At 42.7% G+C, this 13190-nt stretch overlaps 1 protein-coding gene across 2 annotated transcripts in view; it reads right to left on the bottom strand.

The window, feature by feature from the left end:
• Positions 1 to 13190, bottom strand: part of BAK1 (BCL2 antagonist/killer 1) — a 29330-nt gene that overhangs the window by 9160 nt on the left and 6980 nt on the right. For both annotated transcript variants that reach the window (XM_081323582.1, XM_081323581.1), the window contains exon 2: positions 11125 to 11238. In XM_081323582.1, coding sequence (XP_081179708.1) covers positions 11125 to 11206 — 82 coding nt within the window. In that variant the 5' untranslated portion in view covers positions 11207 to 11238. The remainder of the gene's footprint in view (positions 1 to 11124; positions 11239 to 13190) is intronic.

Here is a 13190-nt window from a genome sequence, read left to right as displayed (position 1 = left end):
GAAAGTGTTCGAACTATATAGGATTTAGGCTGATCTTCCCTCTCCTCAAATCATGTCTTACATGCTCTAATATGTGGTTTGCTATATGTTAGGCTTGTGGTAACCTTGGTTCCAACAAAGGCAAACCAAAATCCCCCAGAACAAGAAGCCTTGGGTAAATCTATGACTAACCTGGTAGTGAGATCCAACAGCTTGGGCTAGCATACTGCAAGGCAATATTGAGGGCAGCCCCACCTTATGTCTTGATCTCAAACTTACACACACCACTTCCAGTTTCCTGCAGAACAGTATCTTGTCCTACAGAAAAAAACTTGAGTGACAGTGGCTACACCTCTATCTCTGCCATGTGACCAAGCTGATAACTACTCAGTATCTAGCTGGACTCATATCTTAAAGGAAAAACATACTTTCTTCCATGGTAGTCAAACACCATGATCCCAAATCCTTAATTGCTATCCACACAACACCAAACAACACCAGTTTGATTGGAGCAACACTAAAATCATCAGCCACACTATCACCCGCCACGCTCCTGAGTTCATCGAAGCCTGGTGCTCCACAAGCAATTCCATCAACAGACATATTGATCTACAATCAGCCTATGAACCCCTCAGAATCCAATTTAATTGCACAGCCAACAGGAGACACAGCACCAACCGATAACCAACCCACACAAGCCCCCTCTTCCCCCCCTCAGCAGTTCACCTTCCAATGACCATGACCTGAAGTAATCTCCCCATCACAAGACCCATCACAAGCCTCTCTGTGATGACTCCCACCTGACTCCCACAAGACCCATCACAAGACCCTCACTTGACATTCCCACCACCTGAAGCCCTTATTTATAAACAGAAGAGCATTGACACAGACATCCCCTAAACTCTGCTGAAGATGTTACCTAGCCTGGTAATGAAACATTCGGAAACCATCCCGCAAGCTTGGAGAACGAATCTTCACGCTCATCCTATACCCGAGCTACAGATGATACTAGGATTATTTTTCCCCGTTTGCTCTTTCTTCTACATTTCTCTCTCCCATAACTTCCCCCCCCCCCCATTAACACTCAGAAAGATTTTATTGGGAAATTTTACTCTGGCCTTGAGACCGAAGTGGGAGACATGAAATGACTCAGCCCTGACAAACTGTATGAGAAAACATGAGAAAGAGAGTCAAGACAGCTCTCCCTTGGTTGTATTGTCCTTAAAAAAGAGGATAATAGAGTTTTCAGACAGACTTTCAAGATTCTGTTAATATTCTCTGCAATAATAAAATAGCATTCCTAGAATCCCTGTAGTGCCTATTCTTGATCTGACTTATCTTGGAGGGCTGACAGATTTAATATTTTATATGCTGGATGAGAAGAAATGCAGAAGAGAAGGAAGAAGAAAAACAGCTTAATCCTTTGTCAATGGTTACTTCTTCTAAACCGTGTCTAACTACCCACCCGCCAAAGCTATTTTTAGCTGTTCTGATAAGAGACCTAGGCCTATTGCCAGATGATGGGCTCTCCATTCCTGAAGTGCAAAAGACAAAGCCACAGTAGAGATGGCTGTATATACTTTCCCCCTATATTTCAACTGAGAATATGGTTGTGTGTGCTTAATGGACATTATTTTATAAATTATGCTACATTATCTTTCTTTCCGGCTAGAAAGTAAAGCCAAAAAACACAAACTTTTGTTCATCTCATTTCCCAACAGAAAAGCAAGACATTTTCTATTGCACTAAACTATTTTAAGGTAATATCCAAAGCAACAAAAATGACAATAAAGGTTATCTTATCTTTTTTCTATCTGTAGGTCATTATCCTAGGGCTAGGCTAAAGTGAGAGCCAGCACAATGCTAGTAAATGCTGGATTGTGGAAATCCAGGGTAAAACTAAATCTAGCCCTAAAACTACTTGATGATTTTAGAACAATTCAGCATAAATTACCTTCCAGGATTATTATGAAGGTATTGGGGAGTGGCTACATATCCTGAGATTCCGAGAAAACAGACAGCATAAAACCAGAATGTAGTAATACAAATGTATCGGCACCGATGCTTATCATATATATGTACACTTCTGCACGCTTCTTTGGAGTAAGCCTCAGTCAAGTTCAATTCCTTATGACTTTAGGTGCATGACCATGCTATTTTTCTTGATCAAAGTAAGAGGCACAAGAATGGTTTGCTACTGCCTTCTTCCATGATTCCCCCCCCCCAGTTCCCCAATTTAACCTACAGCCTTGGGGCAGGAGCATCTGCAGAATTTGGTGAATTTGTCAAAATGACAAAACAAATACGGGGATGGTACCACATAAAAGTTGCTTCTTGCATGCGTGTGTACATTATCACAATGCATAAGGGATGGATCTTGCATCACAATGGCACGGTGCCTTTTGTCATCTGTCCTCTTGTCCTATCTACTCTGGGATGTCTTATGATTTCCCATCCAAGAGCTAACCAAGATAGACTCTGCTTAGTTCTTGAGCCCAAACAAGGTCAGCTAGCTGATGATTCTAAACCAGAGGTCCCCAACCTTTTGGGCACCAGGGACCAGTTCCGTGGAGAGAGGTTTTCCCTGCAGAGCAGAGGGTGTGTGGTTTTGTGATCTGCCTTCATCCCGTGGATGGGGTTTTGCTTGTTTGTACAGACCGGTTGCTGGCATGCCGTGGCCTGGTACTGTTCCACGGAATGGGGGTTGGGGACCCATTCTAAACTACAAGTCTGATGGCAAGAGACTGGAGTGTTTAGAATGTGTTCTGAACCAGCCTGCTACCGGCCTTGCAATAAGGCAAACCCCTGTTCAAACAGTAGAGACTGGAGAGCGTCTAAGGCTGGAAAGCGTCTGCCAAGATTTATTACTCAAATAACAGAACAAGAAACAAAAACACTGGAACTTGAATCCTCAAACGGAAGGGTTGCTTTCAGCAACCAGCCCTTCCCCAAACACTCCTTTTATTTAGAGATCAGGGCGTGGCCTCCCTGTGCCTCCTCCCAAGGAGTCCCACAGCCTTTCTCTGTTTGGTCCTGCTCGACTGCCTCCTGCGTCGGGCGTCCTTGAACAGGGCCAGCTGTGGGTCATCATCCTCCGCACTATCGGGCTCACGCAGCTGAGAAGAGGGCCCCGGCTGGGGGCTCTGCGAAGCCTCCAAACCATCAGCAGCCGGTTCGTCTTCCACACACTCCTCCTCCCCCTCATCTGAGTCATCCGAGACATCTGAGCCGGCTGCCGGACCCACAGGCTGGCCCTGAGTCACAACAGAATGCTCTTGAAAATTTCCTCTTCTGCTGGACATTATGAATCATTATAAGACGCCATATACTTTTGTTTGGATTATGTTATGTTCATCATTTATGTATTATATCTAAAAAAAAATTAAATCCCCCAAAGTTTCATGTAGGTCTTATATGCTTCTGCCACTTGCTATATACTTCACCATGTACTTGCTATCATTCCAAAAATCATTTGAAGTCAAAAGCATGTTTATGCTGTTAATTGTGTATATATTGTTTGTGTCACTAATAATGTTGAACTGTGGCCAGAATGGGGTATTGTCTACAATGTTTGGGCTGCACATTTTATATTCAGCTTCTAGGTGGGTTTGGGATTAGTATCTTTTTACTAAATGCAGTTAAGACTTCTTATCAAAAGTTTGTGTCATATATAGCCACTGCAGCTTAAAATAAAAGCATTGTTTTTCAGAGGGTTGGAAGGGGTGATAGTTATAACCTGCAACCTTAAATGAGATTTTGTGGTTAGTGCAGTGCTGTTATTTTTACTTTCCAGTTAGGCATGAGTTTTTTTTAACCATCCAATCTACAATCTTATTAGATATTCCAAAAACTCTCATTATCTTCTTTTTTAACGACAACACAACCAAGGCAGAGCTGAACTTTCATTGGAAGGCTAATTAAGACGTGGTACAATGGCGGGTCCTGACATGGCGGAAAAATCAGAAGAAATCAGTGTCTTGCACCAGATCAGCACAGGCTGGGAAAGGAGAACAGCTGCACAAAGTAAAACCAAATAATTGACTCATATTCTCACTGAAGCATTGCAAAATCACTCACAAGTTACAAGCAAACAATTAAACGAAATCTTCCCCCCCCCCCGCAACCTAGCTTACTAAGAACATAGGTTCTTTTTCTATCATTTCTTAGCAAAGTACTCTAAATGAATCCTGAAAAATAAGCAAATAGGAAAATAAGCAAAAGGATACTCTTGAAAATTATACGTTTCCTTTTTTAGTTTGCTTAAAATGTAAAGTGAACTGTCTCTTAAAAAACAGCTATAAAATTCCATTTGGGTCAGGTATTATTACACATGTCAACAGAACTTCTGTTACAGAAAAATCAGGCAGCCTATTACTGTCCTCACTATTTTCTGTTACCTTAAAAACCGTGCCCCCAGAAGCCAGAGAGAAACCTGACAACATAGATTTTGTTATTTTACTTAATCTGCTTGAAAAGCTAAATATTTCTTCCTCCTCCTCTGACATCATTCTACTAGCATCATGCCACCAGCAGCCCTAAAGTGAGTAAAAAAATACATAAAAATATGTATCTCTCTCTACTCATCTTTAAAGGATACTATTCCAGGACAGAGAAAGATGTAACTTTTAGAAAGAGAAAAAAAAACACAGCTACTTGCAATTTTGAACTATACTATGTTTATGGCATTATATAAACTTTTTCAACATGCTTTTAAATAGGCTTTCAAGTTGGATGTTAATAGCCCATTCTCCTTGACTCGTAGGGCCATTTAAAATTGTTCTACTGTAATTCACTAACAGATTCCAAATAAAACTGGTCGTTTTCTACTTGCTAGTTGTTCTTGCATTAATCTCCTTGAACTATAAATTGTTGTCTCATAGGCAAACTCTGATGAATAATAAGAGGAGTGATAAATAAGTATCTCACGTGCAGGAAGTCAATGTTAGCTCATATAGCAGGATTTAAAGGAAGGCGGTTAATTGCACAACAAACAGGAAATATGCTTGCTTGAATATAATGATTCCTAATTTATACAAAAAACAGAATTCTTTAGTTTTGTAAAATATCGTACATTGCTAACAAAACTTTAGTATGTTTACATTTTATAATTAGTCTCATCGTTTATTTCCCCCCCCTGCAAAACCTAAAAGGATAAAAATAACAACTGAAGTAGAGTGCTAGAGCAAATTATGTAATATTATCTAAAAATCCTGGTTATGCAATATATTTTGCTCCATGTTGTTGTTGTTGTTAGCTGCGAAGTCGTGTCCGACCCATTGCGACCCTATGGACAACATTCCTCCAGGCCTTCCTGTCCTCTACCATCTTCTGGAGTCCATTTAAGCTCATATCATATAATTAAGTCTGTTTTGGAACAAGCCTATGTAAGTTAAGTATGCTAGATATTCATTCGTTCGTTCAATTTCTAAAGCTGCCCAACTCAACCAAGTGAGAAGCAAAATCACTATTGTTTATACAAAGATTAAAGTATAAACCAATACATTGGTATTAGGTGCACAGGAATGTGTAAATAGGGAGCAATCTTTGAAGGAAAATTATTTTCCAACAGATCAAATGGAGTCATCCAAGTTGTTTAAACAAAGTTAATTATTCAAAATTTTCAAAGTAAAAAAGGGCATATTCATATACATAACAATAATAATAGTTGGAAGGGACTTTGGAGGTCATCTAGTCCAACCCCCTGCTCAGGCAGGAAACCCTATACCATTTCAGACAAATGGCTGTCCAGTCTCTTCTTAAAAACTTCCAGTGTTGGAGCATTCACAGCTTCTGGAGGCAGGTCATTCCACTGATTAATTGTTCTAACTGTCAGAAAATTTCTCCTTAGTTCTAGATTGTTTCTCTCTTTGGTTAGTTTCCATCCATTGCTTCTTGTCCTGCCTTCAGGTGCTTTGGAGAATAGCTTGCTCTTGATCTCAAAGCTCCAACATCTCAATAATGATTTTAATTTTGCACTAATTCTGTGTATTTACTTTAAAAAATCCAGTAAGTAAGCCAACATGATCCCAATGTCACTGAAAACACCACTATCATTCATTGATTAGGAATTATTCATATTTGTACATTGGGCAGGTGTGTTCTTTTGTACCGTCAGTTCTACAGGAATATATACTGCCAGATGATTCTTTCTTTTTTTAAAATCTATATTTCTGGGGCACTCTGATAATTTTTATTTGCAATGTCTGTTGGACATCCAGGATAAATCTCTCTAAAAGTAGTAAAATTTTGCTCCATTATGTGTAAGCTTTGCTCACAAATGTCTATGCAGATTCTCAGTCATTCAGGTCATGGTTGTCCCAAAGGTGCTTTTTCAAAAGGCAACTGGACTTTGTTTTTTCCTTGAAGATGTTTTGCTTTTCATCCAAAAGCTTCTTTAGTTCTTGAAGAACTTTTGAAAGTTCTTCAAATATATGGATGTGTGAGCGGATGTTGGTCTGGCGGAGCCCTTGTACCTGACAGCTATGTAAGCGTTGGGAGCGATGTGCAACCAACACTGACTTTGTTTCCACTGGAGCTGAATAAAGCAACCTCTGTTTTGTCACACATTCCTGCTGGAGTTTCGTGTTTGCTTCTATCCGAGGACATGGTTTTGACAGCACCTTTGGGACTTCGCTCACAAATCGTTGCTAGTAGTCGTTGATATTAGGGTTTAACTTTGCTTTGTTGAACATATTTTTATTGGTCAATGACTAAAATATAATTTCTGTCTCTCATACATTGTGCAGATTCAGAGGATGCAAATGAAGCCATGACAATGAAAACATAGTCTATGCATTAATGCATACAAAATGTTACTGCAGAACTCATATCTCAAAGCTATGCGGTGGCATAAGAGCCAAGTACCCTTGTAACTAACATTTTATCTAAGCTAATCTATACAGCAGGTATCCCTTAAGATTATTATCCCCATATGGCTGAGGCTAATAGCAAGCACTCTACCTATAACTTCTTAAAAATTCAGGGTTTTAAGAGATTTGCATTGAGAATATAGCAATTTTTCTCTGTTAAATCTGCACACAAGATATATGGATGGAGAAGTTGAACCAAATAGCCTATAAACTGCCACAAAATTTAAGAAGCTGCCTATAGGTGGGATAAATGCAAATGCCAGTCCTAAGTGGTTTAGTGTATTAATGAATATATAACAGCAGTATACTAAGCTTTCTTCTAAGACAGAAATCTGTAAAATTATAATCCAAAGTAATGATAGATGGTCCCATGTGTTATTTGCATGTTACAGACAAGGCTATGCAGTCTTAGGCAACTGCATTCCTGGGATAGGAAATAGGTTTACTTCTAATGAGTTGCTAACACTCTCCTGTCAAAATATTTGACAATTATTTTAGGAAACAACTTGAGTTGTCTGCAGTGTCTAACGCAGCAGAACCCTAGCCCTAATCTAAAATTTTTCAAACCCTGGTAATTAAGAAATAAGAAAAGTCCCCTATGCTCAGAAAATAAATTTACCTGCTGCAACATATTTTAAGATGGAGCTTACACAATGATTAATTTTTTCTAATGACTATTGCACATATGGGTGAATGATGTTGAAATATGACAGCCAAGCTGAAGGAATTATTCAAAATTGTAGCTGAGCTACCAATAGTCTACTACACAATGCACACACTCCAATAATGATTTTGTAATACTCTCCTTTGGAAGCAAGCTTGTCAAATGAATAAATTACACCAGATACTTATTCATTTCTGCTTCATATCAGAATAAAGAAAAAAAAATTCTGGGAAAGAGGTGCCAATAAATTCTTGGGCATAGTCATAAAATACTGCACATAGATTATGCCTACCATGACATCAACAAATCCATATTATCAAGAGCTGATGCAGATATCATTTTATGGTTCCCATATATCAAATGCTGGTAACTGAATGAAACCTGAGTGGAATTTTCCCCCCCCTTACAACTGCTTATCATGTCCAGCAAAAAATGTTCTAAAGTGACTGCCAACAATAAAACACAAAGAATTATTTCAACTTGATGATTACTCATATAGTAGTCCCCATTATATCCTTGATACAAAAGCAATACTGATTACCGTATATACTTGAGTATAAGCCGACTCGAGTATAAGCCGAGACCCCCAATTTCACCCCCAAAAACTGGGAAAAGTTGTTGACTCGAGTATAAGCCGATCCGCCGTTCTGCAAGCCTCCGCCGCCAGCAGAGGCTCGATCCGCCATTTTGCAAGCCTGAATACACAGGAATACCCTGTGTGGCCGCGGCTCTCGGGGAAGCCCTGGCTGTCCGCTTCCTCGCTCCACGCTGCCATTCGGGGCCCGCGCGTTCCCCGGGCAAATCGCGGCGCCCAGCAGGCGAGGAAACACGCCCACTCCAGTCGCCCCCCCTTCCCTCAGGAGACGCGAAGCAAGTGACCGCCCGGAGCTTACCGAGGACTTGCGCGCGGCCGAGGCTTCGGTGCTTCCAGGATTGCACGCACCTCTCCCAAGCCGCCGCCGTCCGGAGACCTGCCGAAGTTTGGGGAGGTGCGCGCGCACCTCCCCAAACCTCCCCAAACGTCGGCAGGTCTCCGTTCCTCCGCGCAGACCTGTCGACGTTTGGAGAGGTTTGGGCGCCTCCCCAAACCTCCCCAGGTCTCCGTTCCTCCGCGCAGACCTGCCGACATTTGGGGAGGTTTGGGCGCCTCCCCAAACCTCCCCAGGTCTCCGTTCCTCCTGCCGACGTTTGGGGAGGTTTGGGCACCTCCCCAAACCTCCCCAGGTCTCAGTTCCTCCGCGCAGACCTGCCGACGTTTGGGGAGGTTTGGGCGCCTCCCCAAACCTCGGCAGGTCTCCGTTCCTCCTGCCGACGTTTGGGGAGGTTTGGGCACCTCCCCAAACCTCCCCAGGTCTCCGTTCCTCCGCGCAGACCTGCCGACGTTTGGGGAGGTTTGGGCGCCTCCCCAAACCTCCCCAAACGTCGGCAGGTCTCCGTTCCTCCTGCCGACGTTTGGGGAGGTTTGGGCGCCTCCCCAAACCTCCCCAGGTCTCCGTTCCTCCGCGCAGACCTGCCGACGTTTGGGAAGGTTTGGGCGCCTCCCCAAACCTCCCCAGGTCTCCGTTCCTCCGCGCAGACCTGCCGACGTTTGGGGAGGTTTGGGCGCCTCCCCAAACCTCCCCAGGTCTCTGTTCCTCCGCGCAGACCTGCCGACGTTTGGGCGCCTCCCCAAACCTCCCCAAACGTCGGCAGGTCTCCGTTCCTCCTGCCGACGTTTGGGGAGGTTTGGGCGCCTCCCCAAACCTCCCCAGGTCTCCGTTCCTCCGCGCAGACCTGCCGACGTTTGGGAAGGTTTGGGCGCCTCCCCAAACGTCGGTAGGTCTGCGCGACGTTTGGGGAGGTTTGGGGAGGCGCCCAAACCTCCCCAAACGTCGGCAGGAGGAACGGAGACCTGGGGAGGTTTGGGGAAGCGCCCAAACCTCCCCAAACGTCGGCAGGAGGAACGGAGACCTGGGGAGGTTTGGGGAGGCGCCCAAACCTCCCCAAACGTCGGCAGGTCTGCGCGGAGGAACGGAGACCTGGGGAGGTTTGGGGAGGCGCCCAAACCTCCCCAAACGTCGGCAGGAGGAACGGAGACCTGCCGACGTTTGGGGAGGTTTGGGGAGGCGCCCAAACCTCCCCAAACTTCGGCAGGTCTGCGCGGAGGAACGGAGACCTGGGGAGGTTTGGGGAGGCGCCCAAACCTCCCCAAACGTCGGCAGGAGGAACGGAGACCTGCCGACGTTTGGGGAGGTTTGGGGAGGTGCCCAAACCTCCCCAAACGTCGGCAGGAGGAACGGAGACCTGGGGAGGTTTGGGGAGGCGCCCAAACCTCCCCAAACGTCGGCAGGTCTCCGTTCCTCCGCGCCCTGCCTGCCTGCTTCTTTCCGCTGCGGAAAGAAGCAGGCAGGCAGGGCGCGGAGGAACGGAGACCTGCCGTTTGGGGAGGTTTGGGGAGGTGCGCGCGCACCTCCCCAAACCTCCCCAAACTTTGGCAGGTCTCGGACGGCGGTGGCTTGGGAGAGGTGCGCACGATCCCGGAAGCACCAAAGCCTCGGCCGCGCACAAGTCCTCGGTAAGTTTTTTTGTTGACTGGAGTATAAGCCGAAGTGGAATTTTTCAGCCCAAAAAGTGGGCTGAAAAATTCGGCTTATACTCAAGTATATACGGTATATATATGGTTAGTCACTTTGGAATGGCTTGATTATATTCTTTGGTGCCCTCCAAATAATAGGGGAGTTTATTACTGGTCACCTGCAGGGCAGAAGACATGCATGAGACTTTTCTGAGACCCAGGCTTTTGAAGAAAGATGTAACAGTGATAATAGGGGATGGGGGGGATATCAATTATCCCGGTATGTGTTGTCAATCCAACTCTACCAGGAGCCAAAGATGCAACAAATTCTTGGCCTCCATTACTGACAATGTTACTTGTTGGAGTAGGAAGAAAGAAGCCAAGAGAGGAAACTGCTTTCTCCACTTAAATAAAAGGTTTGGATGTAGCTTTTTTAAATTTGAGAATTAAATAATAAGAAAGGCAGTCACTGTATACTTATAAATTCAAAGAAAGACAGAAAGTCCTAAACATGCTTGTTCCAAATCTGAATCCAAAAGAAAGTCCTAAACATGCTTGCTTCAAATTTGATCTCCCAAAATCTAGGGGTATTATCAGTATTAGGGTTTTAGTTTTGGGATGGGGAACACTGGGCAGCAGAAGGTGAGGATTGTAACTCTTAGTATATGCAGACATAATCTCCTGCCGGAAATGAGGGGTTGCTTCTCTTCCTGGTCTATGTGATAATCCACCTTCCGCTTAAATCCTGGTGCTTCTGAGCTGGCATCGGCAGGCATGTTTGATGTACCTATGCCATGATCCATTTGTTTTTCTAAGCACACTGCCTGCCAAAGCCCACCAACAGCCAAGCACAGAGGCATCTCAGCCTAAAACAACTAGTCTTTCTGATATGAACTGACCTCACTACATTCATTTCTGCAAAAAGCATTAGAAAGTGGTAGAACTATATTTCTAGCAAAAGCCATTGCTACTGTCATGTTTAAGAAAAACTGGCAGGTGAAGCTTACCAACTGGTTATTCATCATCAGAGTCAATTGAAGAGCTGCAGCCATGTTTACCTGATGCTATTTCCTGGGATGATCTGCGTCTTTCTCCTGTTCTTCTCCTGTCTGCTGGACTGCTGCCATTCCATGAGTCCATGTTGATGTGTGCTTTGGTAGAACCGAATTAACCTGAAAAGATTATAGGACAGATAAAACAATCTGTTTAATTGTTCCAAGATCACCAGCCCAATTCTTGCTTTCATTATTCAAAATTCTGCCTCTCTTTATTGAAAAAGCAATGCTCCTTCATCACGTCCTCCCCCCAAACCTTGATCCCTAACTTAACTTAATTTTTGACACGATTATTCCCATTGTTCTCACAGATATACAACTAAACAGCTCCTGGAAAGCATATTGGAAAAGAGAGCTCTTTAGAAAAATTTGTAATGGCTTGAATTGCTGAGACAGATTTGAATATCTATAGACAGATTACATATACCTATATATGCAATACCCATACCTGCAATTCTGAAACTGATAAATTTATATCATAAATAAATATGTCTATATCTGATGAAATTGCCCAGCAATAAGGGAGATTGTATAACAGAAATGTTTATAAATAAAATATAAGTATAATGATTCAGTCACATACCTTATAATCAATATCTTATATTAGGATTTATATAAAATATAAGATTTATTATTAAGGCTTAATACTTCAAGTCCTAACCAAGAACCTTAGAATTATTATAGTGTCTAAAAATTGACTCAACTCCAAGCAGGGTGTTGTTTTTGTAAAATTAGGGTGTTCGGGTCTGATAATAATTCCAGATATTGAGGAAGTCCTTTATGTATCTCTTTGAGGGCTCCAATTATGATTTGTGTAACAATAGATTTTTTTCTATAAGTGCTTATTATTAAATTAAACATAGTGCAATTCTTGACTTTCTTGGCCTCTAAAGAATAGATGATCCTTGGTCCCAATTCTGATACCTGCTTTCTCTTTAATTCTAGCATAAATTAGAAATATTTACATCTGAGACGGCACTGATTTTCAGCTTTTCTTCCAGCAACTCCAGCCTGCTTTTTAAAAGTGGCCATAAAATGGCCATTTTGATCTCTTAGCACAAAAGGAAGTTTGGGAATGATTTGCTTATATGCCCAAACCCATGTAGATCTATTCAAGGTAATATGCAGCTGAAGTAATGCTTATATGACTGACGAAATAGAGAACCTGGTGCCTGGTCTGAAGGGCTGGCTGACAGGCTGGTAAACTGCTATTGTTGAATCAGGAGGGCAACAAAAGGATGATATTCTGGAAGAATATGATTAATTCACAATTCAGTGGATATACTGTACAATGCAATGCTTGGCCGGATGTCCTGCTTATTTATTTCTGATTAATGTAGCCCAACAATTCTAATCTCCTTTACAATCCCATAAATTTGCTCTGGAAAAAAGAACCCTTTATAATCTATAATCTAGAGAGATTCAAGGCCCAATTTCTGACTCTTTCAGTTGAATACAGATGTTAATCGTTTGGACACCCTTCCTCTTGCTTATGTAGGGAATTATGTGATTCAGATTTATCAGCTCCTGTGTCTTCCTGAGTCTACTTCTGTTTTCACTACTGTTTGTCGTATGCAATAATCACCTTAGGCACAATTTTGATAAAGAAAGGTTTTCAGGACAGAAGGAAGTGGTTGCTGTTTATATGCAACTACCGGTATTATAGGAATTGGAAAGAGAGAGGAGGCAAAGGTCTCTTTTATAGTTAGCACTAAGGATCTGTATGACTTGGACAAACTGATAAGCAGTTGCTTATTCCTGGCTTTGCTTACTGATGCATCTATTTACTTAGGACTGGTTCTGGTTCCTCTTTCATTTGTTCTGCAAAAAAACCAGCATTGTACTGAATTAACTCTTTTCTAGTTGGAAGGAAAGAGAAGAGGTTGACCAGCAGTAAGGTGGATGAACAGTTAGTTAACAAAGGCAACGAGTGCACCCTTGGGAGACTTGAAAGAACAAGTTAGGGATAAATTGTCACCGAGAACATCTATCTATGCGGTGCCTAGGACTCTCAATGATTTGATGATACATCAATCAATCAGTTGATGGAGGTCCTGAACTTGCTCGTA

This window comes from Vipera berus, assembly GCF_964194415.1.
Source record: "Vipera berus genome assembly, chromosome: 3".
In the NCBI taxonomy this organism is placed as follows: domain Eukaryota; kingdom Metazoa; phylum Chordata; class Lepidosauria; order Squamata; family Viperidae; genus Vipera; species Vipera berus.
The sequence above is the reverse complement of the archived record's forward strand: the minus strand, read 5'-3'. Positions and strand labels throughout refer to the sequence as shown.